The following is a 21,943-nucleotide window of genomic DNA, read 5'->3' on the forward strand; positions in this document are numbered from 1 at the left end:
AATATTCATGAGGTAAGCATTCGCCATAAAAAGGCTTGTAATTTGCCAAGTCGCTTAAGGATTCATCATTAACTCGATTAATTTCATTTGAAACAAAATGTTCAAGCCATAAAACACAGAAATGTAGCCATGTTTAATTAGACGAATGTATAAATGAAACTAAAAGGCCAGTGTGCAGTTGACTGTGTGGTGTTTTGTGGGTTTCGGGTGAGTCACTTCTTCAGGGACTTCCTCTTTAAACTCTAGATTTGTGAAGCAGAAGATCAGTTCATTTTAGTTCAGATCTGCCGGTGGAGAGATGGGAGACCTCCAGTCCCTGCAAGCCTTCATCAACTGTCTGGATCAGCGCTCTCTGCCCCGCATCCTTCAGGTCTGCTCGGGGGTTTATTTTCAAGGTATGTGCGTATGCTTTCACTCACTTTTCACAGGCTGTATGTGATCATTTCTCCACAATGAAAAAAACAACAACAACAAGAGACTGAAAGGTGTTCTTATAATGGGATATTACATCCAAAAATGAACATTTTGTCATTATTAATAATACAAAAGGGGTTTGGTGGTTCGAAAGACCCACCCCTCACTAATAAAAGGTCCAGAATTTGCCCCATAAGTGAGCTCATTTGTCTTATTTTGACTGCTATGCGTCATAGATTGTGAAAATAATCCATCAAACAGGGCTTCCAATGACTGCAAACAATTATTTTTCATGAGTCCAACATGCAGCTGTGCAATATGACAAAAGTGAAGTCCTCTTTCACTACAAGTAGCCCAGCTTTTATTAAGAATCTTGGACCTTAATTTAGAAAGAAAAAATACCATTAAAAAGGTTTGAAGCACCAAAAGTGGCCCATGTACTGGCCAGTGTGTTATTTGCCCAATAAATGACAATAGGCTACTTTTTTTTTCTTCTTTCATTTAAAACTTTAACTCTTTTTTTTTCTTCTTCTTATGATTCATGATGTAATGAATATGTATTCAAAAATAATTACTTTTTCATATTTCTTTATTCTCTATCATTAGGTAATGTTACAATAAACTACTAATTAGCTGCTTATTAATAGTTAGTAAGGTAGTAGGTCGTAGTTGGGTAGGATTAGAAATGTAAAATAAGATCGTACTCAATATGTGCTAATAAGCAGATGATATCTCAATAATAGAATAGGTAATAATGCAATAGTAAATGGTGTGAATTGTTTTATATATATATATATATATATATTTTTTTTTTTAGATTTTACTCACTTTTCACTTGATATACAACTGAAGTCAGAATTATTAGCCCCCCTGTTTATTTTTTTCCACCAATTTCTGTTTAATGGAGAGAGTATTTTTCAACACATTTTTAAACATAATAGTTTTAATAACTCATTTCAAATAACTGATTTATTTGATCTTTGCCATGATGACAGTAAATAATATTTGACTAGATATGTTTAAGACTTCTATACAGCTTAAAGTGACATTTAAAGGCTAAACTAGGTTAATTAGGTTAACTAGGCAGGTTAGGGTAATTAGGCAAGTTATTGCGTAACAATGTTTTTTTCTGCAGCCTATCGGAAAAAAATATAGCTTAATGGGGCTAATAATTTCAACCTGAAAATGGTGTTTAAAAAATTAAAAACTGGTTTTACTCTAGCCGAAATAAAACCAAAAAGACTTTCTCCAGAAGAAAAAATATTATCAGACATACTATGGAAATGTCCTTGCTCTGTTCCTTGCTCTTGGTCAAAGACAGCCATTGACCTTCATAGTTATTTTTGTTCCTACCATAGATGTCAATGGCTTATCTTTCCAACATTATTCAGAATATCTTGTTTTGTGTTCAACAGAAACTTAAAAAAACCTGCTTAAGTGTGAGTTAATGGTTAGGAATTTTTCAGTTTTGGGTGAACTATCCCTTTAACCAAAGGTTGCTTTTTTGGCAACTGATATGATTATTTTTTATAATGTCTATACATTATTATTATTATTATTATTTAATTATTTTCATTTTTGGAGTTGACTTAACAGTTTTTATATTTATAGAGACTCAGATGATGTGCATGTAAATAATAATTAAAACAATTAATCCTACAACAAAACTGGTAATAGTTGTCGGAGTACCCTTCTTTCACTTTACAAACGATCCTACAAAAAGTCACAACAACAAATGTTTTTGTGTTACTGTAACTCATTTTAATAAGTGAATCAGATTTCAACAGATGTTTTTATGCTACTGTAACTCATTTTAATAGGTGAATCAGATTTCAACAAATGTTTTTATGTTACTTTAACTCATTTTAATAAGTGAATCAGATTTCAACATATGTTTAAATGTTACTTTAACTCATTTTAATAAGTGAATCCGGTTTCAGCAAATGTTTTTATGTTACTTTAACTCGTTTTAATAAGTGAATCAGATTTCAACAAATGTTTTTGTTACTTTAACTCATTTTAATAAGTGATTCAGGTTTCAGTAAATGTTTTTTTGTTACTGTAACTCATTTTAATAAGTGAATCAGATTTCAACAGATGTTTAAATGTTATAACTCATTTTAATAAGTGAATCCGGTTTCAGTAAATGTTTTTATGTTACTTTAACTCGTTTTAATAAGTGAATCAGATTTCAACAAATGTTTTTGTTACTTTAACTCATTTTAATAAGTGATTCAGGTTTCAGTAAATGTTTTTTTGTTACTGTAACTCATTTTAATAAGTGAATCAGATTTCAACAGATGTTTAAATGTTATAACTCATTTTAATAAGTGAATCCGGTTTCAGCAAATGTTTTTATGTTACTTTAACTCGTTTTAATAAGTGAATCAGATTTCAACAAATGTTTTTATGTTACTTTAACTCATTTTAATAGGTGAATCAGATTTCAACAGATGTTTTTATTTTACTGTAACTCATTTTAATAAGTGAATCAGATTTCAGGAAATGTTTTTTGTTACTTTAACTCATTTTAATAAGTGAATCCGGTTTCAGCAAATGTTTTTGTTACTGTAACTCGTTTTAATAAGTGAATCAGATTTCAACAGATGTTTAAATGTTACTTTAACTCATTTTAATAAGTTAATCAGATTTCAGGAAATGTTTTTTTTTATTATACCAAGTTTAACTTGTTTAGTCTGTTTGACTGATACAAGTAGAGATGACTAGAAAAGTTCCTTCAATTTAACTAAAGATAAAAATTGGGCAACAGTAATGTGATAGTGTTGAGTTATTTTACTGAATCATCAGATGTGTCGTTTCAGAGCGTGCCTTTTTTAATACAGGTATGCAGATCTGACCTATTTTAAATTACATTTATATAGGTAATGTTGAAGATTGTTAGATGTGACAAGGCAATATCTTATATCTGATTTCTGAAGTCCAACCATCACGTGTATCCTGTATATGCTAACAAGTGTTCTTTCAAGTAAAAAAATGTCACGCTCCAACAATAGCGTATTCAAAATGTTGTCTCTGCGGTCTCAAACAGGACATGAGGTTTAAGATCTATTTATCTTTGTCAGCGTGGTTTATGCTGTGCATGTTTAAGTACAACAAAAGCAGTTTTGTTGCCTCTAAAGAAAAAAACCAACACAGCATGTACACAGAATTACAAAGAGTGCATCTATAGTTTCTAACACACGCAAGTGACGATCATTTGATTTATTTTTACGTTCACAAACAGAATTAAGAATCTTTTGAGCTAGACTCTTCACATGTGGATGTGGCGAGGTGTGAAAACACTTAACGTGTGACTGTTTTTTTTTTTTGACATCAAATTTCCTCTCAACATTTCCAGGTATTGACATTTAAAATGAATGCAGTGGCTTATGCAAATGTAGCTGATGTGATGATGTGTTCTTTCCAGGGTCTGTGTATGAGATTTCGGGGAGTGAAGTGTGTTTATCCACTGGAGATTTGGTGAAGATCATTGGTTTGGAGCTCCTGTCTGTGTCTTGTGAAGATGTCAACACTGGAGATTCATTTGTATTGCCTATTCACTACACAGGTGAGACACCTAAACAGCTGCAACATACAGATATAGAGTTGAAACCAGAAGTTTAAAACCTGACCTCTGCAGGTGTGTAGGAACAGCTGACGGTGGCCATAGCAGTGACAAACGGTGGAGGATCGCGAGCTCACAAACGCATTTTAATCCACCCTGCTGAAAAATCCAGCTTAAACCAGGTTTTGGCCACTTCCAGGCTGGTTTCCAGCCATTTCCAGCCTGGTCTTAGCTGGTTAGGCTGGGAGATGACCAGATAAAACCAGCTTGACCAGCCTAGCAGGCTGGGAGCACAGCTATCTCCAGCTTAAACCAGGCTGGTCAAGCTGGTTTTAGCTGGATTTAGCTGGTCATTTTCCAGTCTGACCAGCTAAGACCAGGCTGGAAATGGCTGGAAACCAGCCTGGAAGTGACCAAAACCCCTCTAAAACCAGCCTGGTTGACCAGCTAAAACCAGCCAACCAGCCTAAGCTGGTTTAAGCTGGATTTTTTAGCAGGGCACAAACAAAGCGTCACACGTCGCGTTTTCAACATGGCTTCAGATGCGATATGAGAATATAAAGAGTTAAACAGATACAGTACAAGCCACATAGAAACACAATTAAATACATATTTTGTAAGCAAGAGAAAACAAGGAGTCCATTTTAATCTCACTTAAGTTACTTACACTTGTAAAATGGAAGGAGAAACTGATCCATAAACTGTGTACTGATAAAGCTCCTGTCAAGCTCTGACAAAATTCATTACATCAATAGTCTTTTCTGATCCTTCCTTTAACAAACAGCCGACGAATCCCCCGTTACAGGATAGATTATTGATTTAATCACCAGAACGTTCACTCATTAATGTTCACTCATCTTCAGTCATGATCAGTTCCACACACACATCCGCACTCTGCTAGTGTTTAAAAGGAAAGGCACGTTCACGTTTGACCAGATTCAGCACATCATATTTGGTATTGTTTCGTGTCGACAATGATACGAACAAGCAAAAGATCTTTAAATGAACAATGAATCATTTAAAAACTTTGAGTTGTCATGTCATGTCATTTTCATCCACTTATTCGGGACCGGGTCACGGGGGCAGCATTTTCAGGAGTGAACTCCAGACTTCCATCTCCCCAGACACTTCCACCAGCTCCTCCAGGGGGATCCCGTGGCGTTACCAGCCCAGCTAAGAGACATAGTCCTGCCAGCGTTCCAGTGTATTCCCTGAGGCCTCCTCCTGGTGGGACATGCCTGGAACACCTCCCTAGGTAGGAGGCGTCCAGGAAGCATCCGAAATAGATGCCCTAGCCACCTCAGCTGACTTCCCTTGATGTGGAGGAGCAAGGGCGCTACTCCGAGCTCCTCCCGGTTGGCAGAGATCCTCACCCTGTCTATAAGGGTGCGCCCTGCCACCCTGCGAAGGAAACTCATTTCAGCCGGTTGTATCAGAGATCTTGGCCTTTCGGTCATGACCCAAAGCTTATGACCATATGTGAGTGTAGAAATGTAGATTGACCGGTAAATCGAGAGCTTTGCCTTTGGGCTCAGCTCCTTTACCACAACGGACCGGTACATCGACCGCATTACTGCTGCCGCTGCACTGATCCGCCTGTCAATCTCACGCTCCATCCTTCCCTCACTCATGAAAAAAACCCAGAGATACTTGAACTCCTCCACCTGGGATAAGGACTTTCCTCCAACCTGGAGATGGCAAGCCAACTTTTTCCAGTGGAGCACCATGGCCTCGGGCTTGGTGGTAGAGGTCTGCATTCCCGCGGCTGTCCCGACCAGATTTCTACGGCGCGGGTATAAATTTCCGAATAAATCACGCGAGCGGTCGGTGACGGGTTTAATTTGGGACGGGAGCGGGCTGTCTAGCAATATCGCTCCCGACTCCCGAGTGAGCATGCGTATGTATGTGTGTAAATGAAATAGCGTGATGCTGTGTTTAGCTTGTTTGTTGCAGTGTGTGTGTGTGTGTGTGTGTGTGTATGTATGCGCACGCGCGAATGAGAGAGAAAGCTTTGTCTGTGTGTGTGTGCTTGGTGCTGTGCGTGTGTGTGTTTATACAGACAGCTTGTTATAGGCTGTCTGGACTGTATAACTGGGTGATTTTTCGGTTTTGTTCTCCCCCCGCTCTTTAGCGGGATCGGGCGCGGCGGATGGAAAACGGGGCGGGTTGGGCAGCGGGACATCAAGTGCTTAATATAAGCGGGAGCGCTCGGGTTCCGGCTAAAACCTGGCGGGTGCGGGCGGGAGCGGGATTCAAAATTTAGTCCCGCGCAGATCTCTACTTGGAGGTACTGATGCTAATCCCAGCCTTGTCACACTCGGCAGCAAACCGCCCCAGTGCATGCTGAAAACCACTCTGAGTTTAATCTTTTATCAAAAAAAATCAATACTTTTAAACATGCTGCACTTTCAGATTTAACCCTCAGCTGGATGTTTTCAGTCACTTAGAGCTGTTGCACACTGCATGGACGGTTGATTTCAAAAACCCATAACAGGGGCTCTTTAATATCATGGCCATCTTTCAGGCTAAAACAGGTCACTTGAGCACACAGTTATTATAGATGTTTAAGTATGCTCTGGTCCTGAGATATGGGAACAGAGAGCAAAGCATAAGTGTGAACGTTAAAAACTCACACCCATTTAAATGATTCACAACGCTACATGTAAAAGTGAGAACCTGATTAACTCAGCGTTTCTATAAACTGGCGGTTAAGCTGTCAAATGACACTTCGTTATAAGTTTAGCGGCCCTGGATGAGCTGTGATGTATAAGACAAATGCTATTGGCTAGTAATGCTAAAGCCTGACTTCCTATTTCAGTGTAAATTGCATCAATTGCATGATTCAAGGCACTAAAATAAAACAAATATTTATCCCACATAGCAAAATTTCTCTGGCCCACACAATCAGGTTTTGCTTGGCCCACATGCCGCAGTGAATTACGGTACATGCTGGACCAAATCTGGCTCCCAGACAAGGGCCAAACACAGACCATACCTGGGCCAAGTCTCAGCCAAGTTAATAACTCATAACTGGGCCTGAACTGGGCCAGATGGGTTGGTGTGTCACGATTGCAATGAAATTGATAAACCCATGGAGTGATGCTCTTTAGGCACACTATGGGCACGCTTTTTCTCAAAGTGACCTGATTGGTAGATTTTTTTTTCTTTACTCAAAAATGATTTTAGTGTATTTTAAATGTGGGTCAAGACTGGCCAAACTCACATGGCCCACTTATCAAATTTTTAAATCTGGGCCAAATACTACATTTTACATCTGGCCCAAATCTTGTGTGCCGCCTTAAAGACGGTGCCACCTCTTCCAAACCCGGGCCATGTTTGGCCCACATGCTGTATGCCAGTGCCGGAAGAATGCCTGCTGTGCCAGCTTTTTGCCAAATCTGGGCCAGAATTCTTTGCTACTAGGGTTGGTATCCAGTAAATAACAGACAGAGTGATTTGAAAGAAATGAAATGATTCATGTGAATCTAGCTGTCATTTCTATTTTAAGCTAAAGATTTTAAGTACATGTGTGTTCAGACTTTTTTCGTCTTCTACAACTAAAAGATGTTTTTCTTAGGGTGATTTCACATCTGTAGTTTGCTTCATTTGGTCCGGACCAATGGCAATAAATGATACATTGTTGCATTTTCTGCCGTCTTTAGGTGGTTTTCACACCACACTGCTGGCTTTGGTCCGAACCAGTTGAAACGAACCAAAATGCAGTCACCTGACAAAATCCACATCTCTCATTGGCCAGATGTTGTTAAACATATTTCCTAAACTGCTTATTGATTGGTCAGAATTCACGTGCTAGAAAATGCCAGTGAACTCCCGCAGGTAAACAAAACCTTTAACTCTGGAGGGACGACTGCGCTGGCTGATTGTATCCCTGCTTTAGACAAACTATACATTACGAAAATGAAGCGCGGCTGGAAAACAGTGTTTAATGCATCACTCGTCACTTCAGGAGGAGCCGTAAATTAATTTAGCTTAAATGCGACATGGTCATCTTGCGTAAATATTACCAACAGGTAATGTTCAGGTAATGTTTTCCCCTCTCTCTTTGTTGGTAAAACGCTGTCAACAAATATTTTTCCTCCATATCCCATAATGCACAGCGCATCGGCCTACGGCAGCTGAATTAGTCCAATACGTGCAGTACTTTTTGCGGTTGGACCTGTTTTAGTACGGATCATGTTCTCACCACAAATGAACCGCTCCAGGGTTCGTTTGAAAGCGTGCCGAGACCACCTCTTCAAGCAGGTCTCGATACGCTTATTTGGTCCGCTTTTGGTGCGCACTCGAGTGCGATTGCTGCATTCTCACCTGCCCAAACGAACCGCACCAAAAGGGGAAACGAACTCTAGTGCGATTCAACAGAACTAAATAAGGCAGGTGTAAAAGCACCCTTAAACTGTTGGTGTTTAAGATAAACAGTTTAAGAAAAAGTCTGGTGTGTCAGATGAAGAGAAGACTCAGGGCTCTATTTTTACGGAACAGAATTCATGAGAGATGTTTCAAAGATGGCCGTCGAGTGAAATGACCTGCCTAAAGGGACTTTGCTCTAACTCAGTGATTTTTTTTCAGGTAATTTCAGACTCGTCGCTGAAGACCTACCTTATAACACAGTGGAAGAGCTGGTGGGTTTGTGTCCAGTCGGAGTGGACGCCTGCGGCTCCTTCACCTTCAGAAGCACACAAGAGCTGATAGTGGACAACTTCACGCTGGCCCCAGACGAACATTTGACCCTGCTTTCGGTGGAGGTCTCTGAGGATGGAGAAAGACTGGCTCGGTGTCAGGTGTTAGGGCATAACATGGCCTACGCCGAGCTTCTGCTTCCTCTGTCTCTGAAAGGAGAGTTTTACGAGTGTGAGGATGAGCGCGGATACTTTCTGCAGGAGATCATGTCCTCGGCCAGACTCAGCTGCCGCCGCTTCTGCAACACAAACACCAAGAGCAGTGGCGGATTGCTGATGTTCAGCCCGGTCTATGAAATCAGCGCCATTATGCATCGTAAGTACAACCGTTTTGTGCTGTGAAAAATGTAATACTGATTTCTTTCTCTTTTTTGCATGTTTGTCACACTTTAATGTTTCAGATTATCAAACTAATTTAAATATTAGTCAAAGATAACACATGTTGCAGTTTTGAAATGAAGGGAAAACAAAATATAAAACTACATAGACCTGTGTTCAAAAGCTAATGACTGGTTGGACACACTGCAGGTGTCTTCTAGTCTGTTACAGCTCTGTGAAGGAATTTTGGCCAGAGCTTTCGTAATTAAGCCACATGGTTGGATGGTTTTGGTGGGAGAATGAACCACCTTATTTAGGTCATGCCACATCATCTCAATTGGATTCAAGTCAGGACTTTGACTAGGCCACTCCGAGTCTTCGTTTTGATTTTTTTCAACCATTCAGAAGTGGACTTGATAGTGAGATTTGAAAATAGGAAACCATTACTCTGTTTCTTTCACCCATAGAGTGCAGGTCCTAAATCCAGTATACAGAAAGGCCCTTTTTTGTATATATTTGAGGAAAATATAAGCATAGGATTTTTTTGCACATTCTTTTTTATTTTTGATTGTTTTGTTGCAGAACATAAGCTTATGATTTAAGTTCTGAGATAAAATAAGCTAATCACATATTGTAGTGTTGAAGAGGTTTTTATTAATAATGGAAAACAAATTACAAATCTAAATAGACCTTCGTTAAAAAGCTAATAACTTGTTGGGCCTCCGTTAGCAGCAACATCTGAAGAAACATCAGCTGTTTCCAACTCTGTAAAGGAAGTTTTGACCTCTCATCTTGGCAGAATTGCTGTAATTCAGCCACATTGTAGAGTTTTCGTGCATCTTTTTAAGGTCATGCCACATCATCTCAATTGGGTTCAGGTCAGGACTTTGACTAGGCCACTCCAAAGTCTTCATTTTTGTTTTCCTCCAGCCATTCAGAAGTGGACTTGATGGTGTGCCTTGGAAATGAGAAACGACTACTTTTTTTTTAGCTTTTCTTCACCCATAGAGTGCAGTTGCTGAATCCAGTACACAGAGAGACACTTTTTTTTTTATAGATTTGAGGAAAATATAAGTATATTATTTTTTAAAGTATTGTTTAGCTGCTGAACATTAGATTGTGATTTAAGTTATAGGATAAAATTAGCTAATCACATCATGCAGCGTTGAAATGTTTTTTTGTATTAATAATGTAAAACAAAATACACATCTAAACAGACCTCTGTTAAAAAGCTAATAACTTGTTGGGCCTCATTTAGCAGCAACAACTGAAATCAGGTGTTTTCGAGTCCGTTAAAGCTCTGTGAAGACATTTTGGCCCTCTCATCTTGGCAGAATTACTGTAATTCAGCCACATTGGAGAGTTTTCACACATGAACCACCTTTTTAAGGTCATGCCACAGCATCTCAATTGGATTCAGGTCAGGACTTTGACTAGGCCACTCTAAAGTCTTCATTTTTGTTTTTATCCAGCCATTCAGAAGTGGACTTGATGGTGTGCCTTGGAAATGAGAAATGACTACTTTTTTTTTTTTTGCTTTTCTTCACCCATAATGTGCAGGTGCTGAATCCAGTACACAGAGAGACACTTTTTTGATATATTTGATAAAATATTTAAAATATATTTAGCTCATTGTGCTAATTTATATTTTTCAATTATCATGACCGTTTTTTTTTTTTTTTTTTTGAGGGATTCTGCAGAAAGCAATGTTACAGTTCATCAACATATTATTTCTGAAACAAAACAATATTTTTTTACTTGTCAAGAAAATGCTTCTTGATTTAAGAATTTTTAGGTATTCAGACTAGAAACAAGAAAAACTTTTATCTATATGATGTTTTTGCAGTGAACACCTACATTTATAATAAATATCTCTTGTTGTTTTTTACATTTAGTAAGGAAGAACATAGTCAAGTTTCCCTCCACCCTAGAAGTAGATGTCCAGGACGTGACGGACCAATTCCAGGATTTAGTCTTCATAACTCCACTATCACTGCCTGAAGTCGTGAGCCAGCCCAAAGAGTCTTTCCCGACAATGGCAGAAATCCTGGAAGCTCCAGAAGGTAACCAGTACTTCAGCTGCAGCTGGTTTGGTGGACTACAAAAAGGCAAGAGCCTCATACTCCACGAATGTCACCAAAAAACAATGATATTAGCCTCGACTCCAAAGGGGAAGAAGGGAAAACAGTACTTCATGATCTCCGACGACTATGGAGGTCGCATGAGGAGACGCGCTCGGGAGTTCGGCTCAGTCTACGAGTTATATTTGGCGTCTTCTCAATCTCCAGGACTCAAAGTAAGCGTGAGCCGGGACTATGAAGCCGATGAGGACGAGGGAATGCCTGCGCTCGGTGTCGGAGAAAATCTAGAGGTTTTGGGGATGAGTTTGATGGATAGACTCAAACCTGGAGCTGCTGAGAAAGTAGAAAGTCTAATTTGTAAACGGACTCATGAGGTGGACGATGATGATGATGATGATGAAGATGATAGTGAGGAAATCTCAATGCCGCTGTTTATGGCGGGACACTTTGTGGAGAAGCTTTCAGATAATAAGAAGTATCGATTAAACGATTTAGTGAGCGGCTCTTTGCCGGTTGATGTCAAAGTTGTGACTCGGGATAAAGATCTGGAGAAGGATCCGCTGATGGGGTTACCAGCGTTAAAGCTGGAGGAGACATTCACTGAGACCACCGTGTTGACGAGTCTACCCCATAATCCAGATTGGTGCTTTGAGTTGCCGGTTCGTTGGTTGCAAATGTCAGTCTGTTTCACGTCTGATGATCTGCCGTGGTCTCGGCCTCCAGAGCTTCACGTTGAAACGGTCACCGAGATGACGGAGAAATTCTATTACGAATATCACAAACTCATTGGCAAAACTGAGGAGCCGCCTCCACGTCCACCAAAAAGGAAGAAGTCCAGTTGTGACGCAAACAAAAAGGTTCAATCTTTACCGAGCTTGGGGAGTTCAGTGAGCAAACAACTGGACAAACTTTCGTTGGGTCCGAAAGTAGAAAAACGCTCCGTTCCTCCACCTCCGCAAGACGAGGTGAGCATCAGATTTTATTCATCTCCTTCACTCAAAAAAATGATTGCTGCTTGTTCAAACTACTTACTTAAAGTGAGCTTAGTGAGTTTTTTTGGAGACAACTTAATTGTTGTATGTTAAATCCGCTTAAATATGTGAAAACCATTAAGTTAATTTAGGTCCTGTTTACACTAATACGTTTTAGTTTTAAAACGCATAGGTTTTCCTGCGGTTATGCTATCCGTCCACACTACGCCGGAGTTTCGAGTGCTGAAAATTGAGCTTTTTGAAAACGCTGAAGAGGCCGTTTTAAAACGCTGCTGCACCGTCTCAGTGTGGATGGGGGAAAACGGAGACATCTGAAAATGAAGGCAGGGCTTTTTCCTCAATATTACAGTTTTTCTCAGTCGCTTTGGTGCATTTTTCACTACACTATTTACATTTGCACAACAATTAATGCATTTCTCAAAACAATTAGTGCAAACTGCAAAACCTAGCTGATAACCTGCAAAAGCGCATCACATGCTCAAAATGGACAGTTCATTCCTCAAAAGCAAGTATTCATGTCAGTCAAACTGTCAGTATCGTCAAAATGAAAAGTCCTGACACCATTGTTTATGAATATATTATAGTCATGTTTTCATTATGACAGTTTACTCTGGACATTTTTTCAATGCAAAAAAGTCAGATGTTGGTGACACTTCCTGAAAATGCTCAAGACAGCACTATATACTATTTGCACAGCCATTTGAGAACTTCAGTAAAGTTAGACATCCCTGCATTTAGTGAGTTATCGGAGTACAAGACACTGAATATGTATGTTTCACATTTTTACTTCATTTGCTGTTTGCAATACTCATTTATTCCCAGCATCGTGCAAAAGAACAAACACACCCTTATATACAACAAACATAAACTCCCTTTAGGTAGAGCTGTGCACAACTGTACACAATATTGCAGTACATATTGGAACTGAACCTACAACATACACAGGTCTGTAAATCATTCATCAAATTGTTCAATTTTAAAGACATTTTCAGGAAAATAAAGATTTAAATTTGTTTTATAAAATTAGTTTGACAGATTTTGACAACTAGTTCACCATTTTTGTGTGTAATGACTCAAGTAAATAAATGACCCTAGTAGCAAAGAATTCTGGCCCAGATTTGGCAAAAAGCTGGCACAGCAGGCATTCATCCGGCACTGGCATACAGCATGTGGGCCAAACATGGCCCGGGTTTGGCAGAGGTGGCACCGTCTTTAAGGCGGCACACAAGATTTGGGCCAGATGTAAAACGTAGTATTTGGCCCAGATTTAAAAATTTGATAAGTGGGCCATGTGAGTTTGGCCAGTCTTGACCCACATTTAAAATACACTAAAATCATTTTTGAGTAAAGAAAAAAAAAATCTACCAATCAGGTCACTTTGAGAAAAAGCGTGCCCAGAGTGTGCCTAAAGAGCATCACTCCATGGGTTTATCAATTTCATTGCAACCGTGACACACCAACCTATCTGGCCCAGTTCAGGCCCAGTTATGAGTTATTAACTTGGCTGAGACTTGGCCCAGATATGGTCTGTGTTTGGCCCTTGTCTGGAAGCCAGATTTGGTCCAGTCTTGTACCGTAATTCACTGCGGCATGTGGGCCAAGCAAAACCTGATTGTGTGGGCCAGAGCTGGGCCAGAGAAATTTTGCTATGTGGGCAGGACTCTTATTTTTATATAGAATGACTATTCAGCATTTACAAGTTTAGTTCATTTTGACTGACATGACATAAGCAAATGATAATGTTATAAATAACAGAGAGTTGTATGAAAGCAATTAATGCTTGTCCAAAAGCATTCGCAATTTGTTGAAAAGAATGAGAAACTGCTACTAAGATGTGCACAAATGACTAATTGTTTTAAGAAATGCATCAAGTGTTGTGCAAATGTAAATAGTGTAGTGAGAAATGCACTAAAGCGACTGAGAAAAACTGTAAGTAGCCTACACACAGTTCAGTGTTGCATCCTCTCCTTGTAAGTTCAGAATTTGCAAGTTTAATATGGAAAACAATCTTCGAGGACACATCCAAAGGGAACAGTGTACTTTATAACCTCATCCACATCACCCTGTCTACGTTGTTTTACTTTCTTAGTAATAAAATGAAAACATGATTTAAGGAACTGCCTATTTACATTTTGCAACTAACAGACATCAAAAATGTGGAGGCGTCATGTAGCTGCATATTTATATGAGCGTCATCTTCACTGTATGCACAGCAAAATGGAGCCTAAAACCTCACTGCCTCCTTTCATTCTCATTGAAAATATGAAACATGCCCTCTCTTTTGCTGAATATCAGTTTTAATATTCAATAATGGCCATTATAAACGTATAACCTACGATAAATTTATACATTATAGGAAATAAAGGCAAGTAATCAGTCAAATGTGCAGAATCAGTGTACACGGTTACAATAATTAATATATGAATTTTGCGCTCAGCCAAAACACGTTACCTGAGAGCAAGTTCTAGATTCAAAAAACCAAAGTCGGGGAATATGTCATGATATATACTGTAGACTAGATGAATTAAAAATCACGTTTAACAAATATAGTGAGATTAGATCCAGCGGGAGATCCTTGATGAGCAGTCCGTCAAGCACAGCTCTCATCTGGGTAGTTATGCTGCAGAGCATGCCAGAGTGTGTGTGTGGTCACATGATGTGCGTTTTCAGAGGTGTAGTGTGGACGGAGAGTTGTTCAAAAACGCTAGGTAAAATGCCAGTGCGGACGCGGATCGTTTTCATTCTAAATCACCAAGCATGTTTCACAGTATAAAGAGATTTGGCAAATATCCTATAGTGTGTAAATGTGCATTGCTAAAAGCTTAATTTAGACAACTTTGAATAGGGATTTCCTCAATACACTGTAAAACAAATGCTGGGTTCCAAAACAATTGATTTGTGTTGGGGCAACATGAATGATTGTTAACTTATTTGTTTTTATAAATTTAAGTAGAACATAAAACAATCCAGCTGTCCCAAAAATAACCCTCAAGAATTGTGTTGTTTTAGCTCATTTTAAATAAGCAGTTTAAACAAACGTCATTCCAGATTTTCAAATCATTGTACCTTTGCTAAATCAATGGAAAGCTCAGCTTTTATTCAGCTTTCATTTAGCTTTTAGATTATAGACTGTAAAAAATAGTAGGCTTCCACACAATTCATGTAGTCCAAACACAAATTAAGTTAAACTAATTATTTTTACAAATTTAAGTGGATTAAACGTTAAACAATTAAATTGTGATTTGTGATGTTTCAGCTTATTTTAAATAAGTAGTTTGAACAAGCAGCAAAAAAAGTATTTTCTGGGCATGTATAAATCTTTATTTCAAAATGAACGGACATTTACGGGCAAATATTTTCTAAAACTGATATTTATACGTAATCTGAAACCTGAATAAATATGATTTGACAAAATTTGGCTTAGATGCAGCTATTTGAATTTCTGGAATCTGAGGATACAAAAAAAAAACTAATAATGAAAAGAATCACAGTTAAAGTGAATTAAGTTTTTATCTGTGCATACTACTAGTTCAGCTTTTCATATTCTGTGATTCATGTTTTTTTTTTTCGTTTATGCTATTGAATTGCATTATGGGAGCTTGATCATTCAACTTTTAACCTTGTTAAGTATGGAAAAGTTACTTTTGTCAACATGTTTATTGGTTTAAAGTGATATGTTGTCTGGGTTGGGTGTTGCATATCAAAACAAAACCTTGTAATAAACTGCCAGTATAGTTTCTGTTATTTTATAGATTTATTTCTCTAGATATTACTTCTCATCCATTTTATTATTTCACACTGTTAAAATGTTAATAAAAGTCACTTTGTTAAACTGTAGAGTTTGTCAGCGCCAATAGCCTAGTGGTAAAGTGAGCCGACATATATTACTGAGATGCTTGCAGTAACCAGAGTTCAATTCTTGGCTTGAGGTCCTTTGCCGATCCTTTCCCCCTCTCTCTGCTCCCCATGTATTTCTGTCTCAACTCCACTGTTCTATAAAAATAAAGGTTAAAACTAGTGCTGTCAAAATTAGTGCGTTAATGCATGCGATTAATTTGAAATATTTAAAGCGTTTAAAAAAATTAACTCAGTTGCAGTTTTTTTTCTGTTGTGGTCGACGTGTGTTTAACATGCAACGAAATATGGATAAGACCAAGGAAGCACTTTCTGAAGGCAAGTTTCAGTATAAAACAATTAATGTCGCATCATCAGGCTATCCAGCGTTTCCTCCAGACTTTCATGCAATTTTGGGTGTTTTGCAAGGCGAACGGAAAGAAAAACCTCTGCATTTCGTGACTCGGTGGTTCTTTGAGGTAATGAAAAATCGCTGCTTACATGGTAAACTCTTAATAGGAGTATTATCCTAATCATAATAAAATCAGAGTAGTGGTGTCTTATGTAAATGTACTCAGAAAGTGCCAGATGAAGTCGCAAGCTGTCAAAGACATTGTGCATTCCTCCAATGTTTCTCCAATGCGCCCTCCAATGTTTTATTAAGTTTGATGTGTTTCCCCCTTAAACTCAACTTTTGTAAAGCGTCTTTTTTTTGTAAAGCGGAAATCAGTGTTCTCTTTATTGGCATTGATCGTTTTGAAATTCAAATGGCATAAACATGCCTGTGTTTTTATTTCTGTAATAAAAATATGGCTGTTAAGCCTGGATCTTGATGGTTTATTGTAGTTATGTTGTTTACATGAAGAAATCTGTGTTACAAGTTAAACAAAAATTCTAATAAAGAATTATATTTTGAATTTAAATAGTTTTGTCTTGCGTTTACATTAATTTTTACATTTAAATAGCCAAAATTACAAGTTTCAGTCTTTTAAATGTGATTAATCGCCATTAATTTTCAAAAAAAGTGTGATTAATTGGTAATTTTTTTTAATCGATTGACAGCACTAGTTAAAACCCCTAAAAAACAACAAAAAAGTCAAAAGTCAACGGAGCAGATATCAACATCCCATAATGCAATTTACAACCAAAAATAAACGACTTTTGATTCGCAAAATCAGATATTTTATAGTGTATTGACAGTGAGAAATCTACAATCATTTTACTTAATACTCTAATGACTTTTATTATGAAATAAAAATCGTAAATTTAGATTTTAAAATTTCATGTGCTTTTATTGATTCACGTTTTTAGTTGGCAGTATTACTTACAGCAAAACCAATTCCCCCTCATAGTTACTGTAAATGAACGAAGACACTTATATGGTGATAAGTTTCAGGAATCAGTTCCTTTTTTTATAGATTAAACAAAGATTCAGCCAACATACTTTCCAAATGACTTGATCTGTAAACCACGGTGGTTTCTATATTTTATTTTCTAGCAATTCAACAGACCAGAGTCAATTATTTCTCCTACACTAGTTTCCCCGGGCCACTGTTCAGATGTTGTATTTATGAAATGTCCAGGTTTTTTGTCCTCAGACTGCTCCCATGTGCATTACCAGTTTCTTTCACTTCCCATCCAAAGCTTTCTGTTGTGATTTTTGACTGTTGCAGCTTTGAAATAACTGCAGTCATTCAGCGTAGTGATATGGAACTGTAATGTGCTCTAAACCTGCCGGAACTACTTTAGCCTTTATCTGACAAGAACACCACACTTTAGTATGCTCATCAGCCCTGTGGGTATAAATTATGTTAAAGGTTTTCTGGGATTATTTTCAGTGTGGTTAGCACTTTTGCCTCACAGCAAGAAGGTCGCTGGTTCGAGTCCCAGCTGGGTCTGTTGGCATTTCTTTGTGGAGTTCGCATGTTCTCCCAGTGTTGGTGTGGGTTTCCTACGGGTGCTCCGTTTTCCCCCACAGTCCAAACACATGCGCAGTTTAAAATGATTTTAGACCTACAAGACAATATTTCAGTGAATGTAATACTTTTTAAGACCTAAAATTTTGGTTTTGAAATTTAAAACAGTTTAAGACTCAAATCTTTTGTTGTCCCAGCACAAATCGATTGTGTGAAAGCCAGCATTTTCTTTTTTACAGTGCAGTAAATACAAAAAAATATCCTTAAAAAAATGCCTCAAACTTGAAATGAGGGCTAATAATTCTGTCCTCGACTGCAGATGAAATGTCAGTGTGAATCGTCGCTCTCTTCACAACCACCTTTTGGTTTGTAACTATGCAGTGTGTTTAATACCAAACAAAAACCCACAATGCATCCTGTTCCTCTTTTCTTTTAGCATGGCTGGCTCAGCAGCACAAAAAAAAAAGAAAGAAACAAAGTAACACTATTTTCTTGTGAAACTCCAGCAGACCCTACATCAGCCTCCTCCGCTGTTGCCTAGAAAGAGCATTTCGCTAGCAGAAAGTTCCAGTATGCCCAACATGTATGTGAAAAGCCCTAGAATGTCTCACAAATCAGGTACGTTTACGGATTACATTCAGATACTAGTGGTTCTAAATAAGATGTATACTTTAACCTTTTCTTATCTTCCTCTAATAAAACAGCGAAGAGACTTTCTGACTCGGATCATGACTACGAGTCTATCGAGGACGCATTTATAAAACCCCATGAAAGCCTGTACTATTAGACGGAGGACAATCTGCATTCGAGTATTCATCACAACAAGAGCGAAAAGAAATCAAGAGGACCAGTCATGTAGCAAAAAAAAAAAGCAAGGCTTTTTAATGCATCTAAATACGCAATGCAAGGTTTAACACATGTCAATTAATACATTGCGGTCTAAAGAAACATTTTAATGGGTGTGCTTTTTATTAAAATGACCAAAAAGAACTGAAATGTACAGTTTGTTACTGTTTTCTGTCATGAAAGCTGTGAAGATGAAGGCTCTTGTGGATGTTAGGCTTCATTGTCTGTTGACCGGAAGTGATCTTCGTCGATGGTGGAGAAAATGTGGCCCTCGTTGCTGAGAAAGTCCACAGTTTGCCTGTTATGAAAATAAAACAAGCGAAAGAAAAGTGAGAATCAATCAACAGTTAAAGGAAAGCATTTTACTTTTCATCTACAGGGTAAAGGGAAAAGTAACTATGCATTAAAAACAAAAATCTACTATAAAGTCTGCTTGTAATGGCTGTATTAAAGCGGAAGTGAAGCACTCAGTCCAGTTTACATTAAATTGTAAGTCGCTTTCCACATTAGTGCATCCGGAAAGTATTCAGAGCTATTTACTTTTTCCACATTTTGTATGTTACAGCTTTATTCCAAAATGTATTAAATTAATTTATTTCCTCAAAATTCTACACACAATACCCCATAATCACTTTATTTACTTTAATTAAATGAGAATTTATTCAAAATAAAAAACCTGAAAAAAATAAAAATCAGATGTGCATCAGTATTCACAGTCTTTGCTCGATACTTTGTTGATGCACCTTTGGCAGCGATTACAGCCTCAAGTCTTTTTGAATATGATGCCACAAGCTTGGCACACCTGTCTTTGGGAATTACTGCACATTCCTCTTTGCAGTACCTCTCAAGCTCTATCAGGTTGGATGGGAAGCAATGGTATACAGCCATTTTCAGATCTCTCCAGAGATGTTCAATAGGATTTAGTTCTGAGCTCTGACTGGGCCACTTAAGGACATTCAATCACTCCATTGATATTTTGGTGGTTTGCTTTGGGTCATTGTCCTGCTGGAAGATGAACCGTCGCCCCAGTCTGAGGTCAAGAGCACTCTGAAGCAGGTTTTCATTCAGCATGTCTCTGTACATTGCTGCATTCATCTTTCCCTTTATCTTGACTTCCAGAAGAGGGTTGCATTGACAATCCAACACAATGGGCAGCACATTGAACTTATTTTATAAGTGGTCAGAAACTTGTTAATAACTCATGAAAGAATAAAAGTTACATTAAAACCAAGCACACCAATGCTTTCCTTGTGAAATCCCCAATAAGTTTGATGTGTCAAATGACCCTCTTCCTATTGAAAAAACAAAAGTTGGATCCAAGAAGGCCGACTTCAAAATGGCCACCACCCATCTTGAAAAGTTTGCCCCCTCACATATACTAATGTGCCACAAACAAGACGTCGATATCACCAACTATTCCCATTTTATTAAGGTGTATCCAGATAAATGGCCCACCCTGTATAAATGTAGACATTTGACAGATTTTATTTAGGAAAGCAGGCGTGAAGTTCAGCGGTGTGCTTTTCATTTTCTGTCTGATCCAGGCTCAAACTGATGTGGCTACACTGACAGTATTTACACAACAGAGGCACAGCTCATGCTAGAAACAGTGTGACTCTTGGTGACATGGAGCCAATCAGTGAATTACAGCCGATTATGTTAGCTGACCAATCAGAGCCTCTTGGAAGCAGGCTTTCGGGGTCGTTTTCTCGTAAGCAGAGTAGCTGTATATAATCAAAGTAAGACACATGAAGAAATAACATGATTTTCTACAAATGAAGCATGAGCACGCATTGCTTTGCACCCCATAAACACAACCAAGCCTTAGAAATACACTCTGGACCACCTCTTTACATATTATTCAACACAAATTTCATAAAAACGGCACAGTGGACCTTCAAAGCCCGACCGGCTGTGTGTCCTTAAGGTTGTTTTCAGATGACTTTTGCACAGGGTTAAATTAGAAAAGCGTTAATGAGCATTTACATAATGTGAAGCATCTGCTGGGTAAAAATGAGACGCGTTTAATATGCTAAATGCACTCCTGTTTCCAAATATTTCATAGTATACGCACACAATAGCTGCGTCCCAAATCGCATACTTATGCACTATTCTTTGCCATTTTGTAGTATAAATAGTGTAAGTAGTGCGTTCACACTGAAAACTCTAAAAATAATAAGTGCACTTTAATTACCCGGATGATGCACTCATTCAGCCGCTAAAATGAAGTGTGTAATGATGGACACTTCACGCACTCAACGACCGCAGGTTTGCTTACGTAGCGGAAGGGGCGGAGCTATCGGACGCACATGTTGAATAACTTTATTTATTTTGGATGGTGAAAGCAAAATTCTTTTACGAGAGTGATTATAGCGCCTCCCGATAGTGATTGCGGCAATACTCACGGCAGGTATTATTTGATAATTCGCCCGTTTACTTCAATGATTTGGCGACCGTCAAACGTCATTAGGGAAACGGTTAGAATTTCCGCTTAGTAAAAAAAACATTAGTGTGCCATTTGGGACGACACTACATACATATACTACCCTGTTGAGTGTGTAAGTGCATAAGTACATAGTGCATGAGTGCATAGTGTATAGTGTGTCATTTGGGACGCAGCTAATGTGTCTGATAAGCAGAATATATGACTATATTTAATGCATAAAAATACTTCCGATGACCTAAAGCTTCTGATAAACATGAGCTGACATGAGAGGATCTGTCATAAACACATTAACTGGAGAAAACAGACACAGAAACTAATATTAAAGTTCAGGAGTGTAACTGCTAATACTTAACAATAATAATAGCAGCTGACGTGTAAATATCTCTATTGTGTTGAATTGTATTGTTTTATTTGTTTAAGGAATATTCTCCAATAATAAAGCACAGCTATTTAAAAATAAGGACTTTTGCTTTCTGTATATTTAAAATGATCAACAATTACTAAAGCTTGAGGTTATTTTGCAAGTCATTTTGTTTGCTCTGTTTACAAGGAAAGGTTTTGTTCAGAAGTGTTTATATTGTTGTCTTTTTAAACGTGCGTTCACCAGTATTACATTTATACATGCATTTTTGTATTACATTACAATACATATTTAAAATTCTTGCACTATCCATAGAAGTTATTGTGTGTGATTATTTTCTTGTAGTCATTAATTTTGTTTCGTTTACACAATATTCTTAATCTCAGAGCTCGTCTTGGCCACATTGTCACAGGAAAGAAGGCCAAGAAACATTATTTAACACGACTCAACAGATATTCAGTAATAATGGTTAA

General features: G+C 38.0%; 2 protein-coding genes across 5 annotated transcripts in view; one reads left to right on the plus strand and one right to left on the minus strand.

Moving 5' to 3' along the window:
• themis2 (thymocyte selection associated family member 2) lies at positions 1-19,892 on the plus strand. 4 transcript variants are annotated; one of them, XM_005157857.6, is made up of 6 exons: positions 1-395; positions 3,842-3,982; positions 8,567-8,992; positions 10,890-12,040; positions 18,324-18,435; positions 18,522-19,892. In XM_005157857.6, the coding sequence occupies exons 1-6, from the start codon at positions 299-301 to the stop codon at positions 18,602-18,604; spliced, it is 2,010 nt and encodes a 669-aa protein (XP_005157914.2). In that variant the 5' UTR covers positions 1-298; the 3' UTR covers positions 18,605-19,892. The 4 variants fall into 4 exon arrangements, with proteins under 4 accessions (XP_005157914.2, XP_068070171.2, XP_021322485.2 ...); XM_068214070.2 differs by having other exon boundaries at positions 4-395; positions 18,327-18,435; XM_021466810.3 differs by having other exon boundaries at positions 4-395; positions 18,324-18,992.
• rpa2 (replication protein A2) overlaps positions 18,678-21,943 on the minus strand; it is a 20,569-nt gene continuing 17,303 nt past the window's right edge. The window contains 1 exon segment of the mRNA NM_131711.2: positions 18,678-18,961. Coding sequence (NP_571786.2) covers positions 18,874-18,961 — 88 coding nt within the window. The 3' untranslated portion in view covers positions 18,678-18,873.

The sequence above is a fragment of the Danio rerio genome, chromosome 16, assembly GCF_049306965.1.
Source record: "Danio rerio strain Tuebingen ecotype United States chromosome 16, GRCz12tu, whole genome shotgun sequence".
Lineage (NCBI taxonomy): Eukaryota > Metazoa > Chordata > Actinopteri > Cypriniformes > Danionidae > Danio > Danio rerio.

What these genes read in the sequence shown, in the direction of transcription:
- themis2 (XM_021466810.3), top strand. Translation starts at nt 299, where the DNA reads ATGGGAGACCTCCAGTCCCTGCAAGCCTTCATCAACTGTCTGGATCAG. An exon ending in CTCGGGGGTTTATTTTCAAG is followed by an intron (nt 396 to 3,841) that starts GTATGTGCGTAT and finishes TGTTCTTTCCAG; the next exon opens with GGTCTGTGTATGAGATTTCG. An exon ending in ATTGCCTATTCACTACACAG is followed by an intron (nt 3,983 to 8,566) that starts GTGAGACACCTA and finishes ATTTTTTTTCAG; the next exon opens with GTAATTTCAGACTCGTCGCT.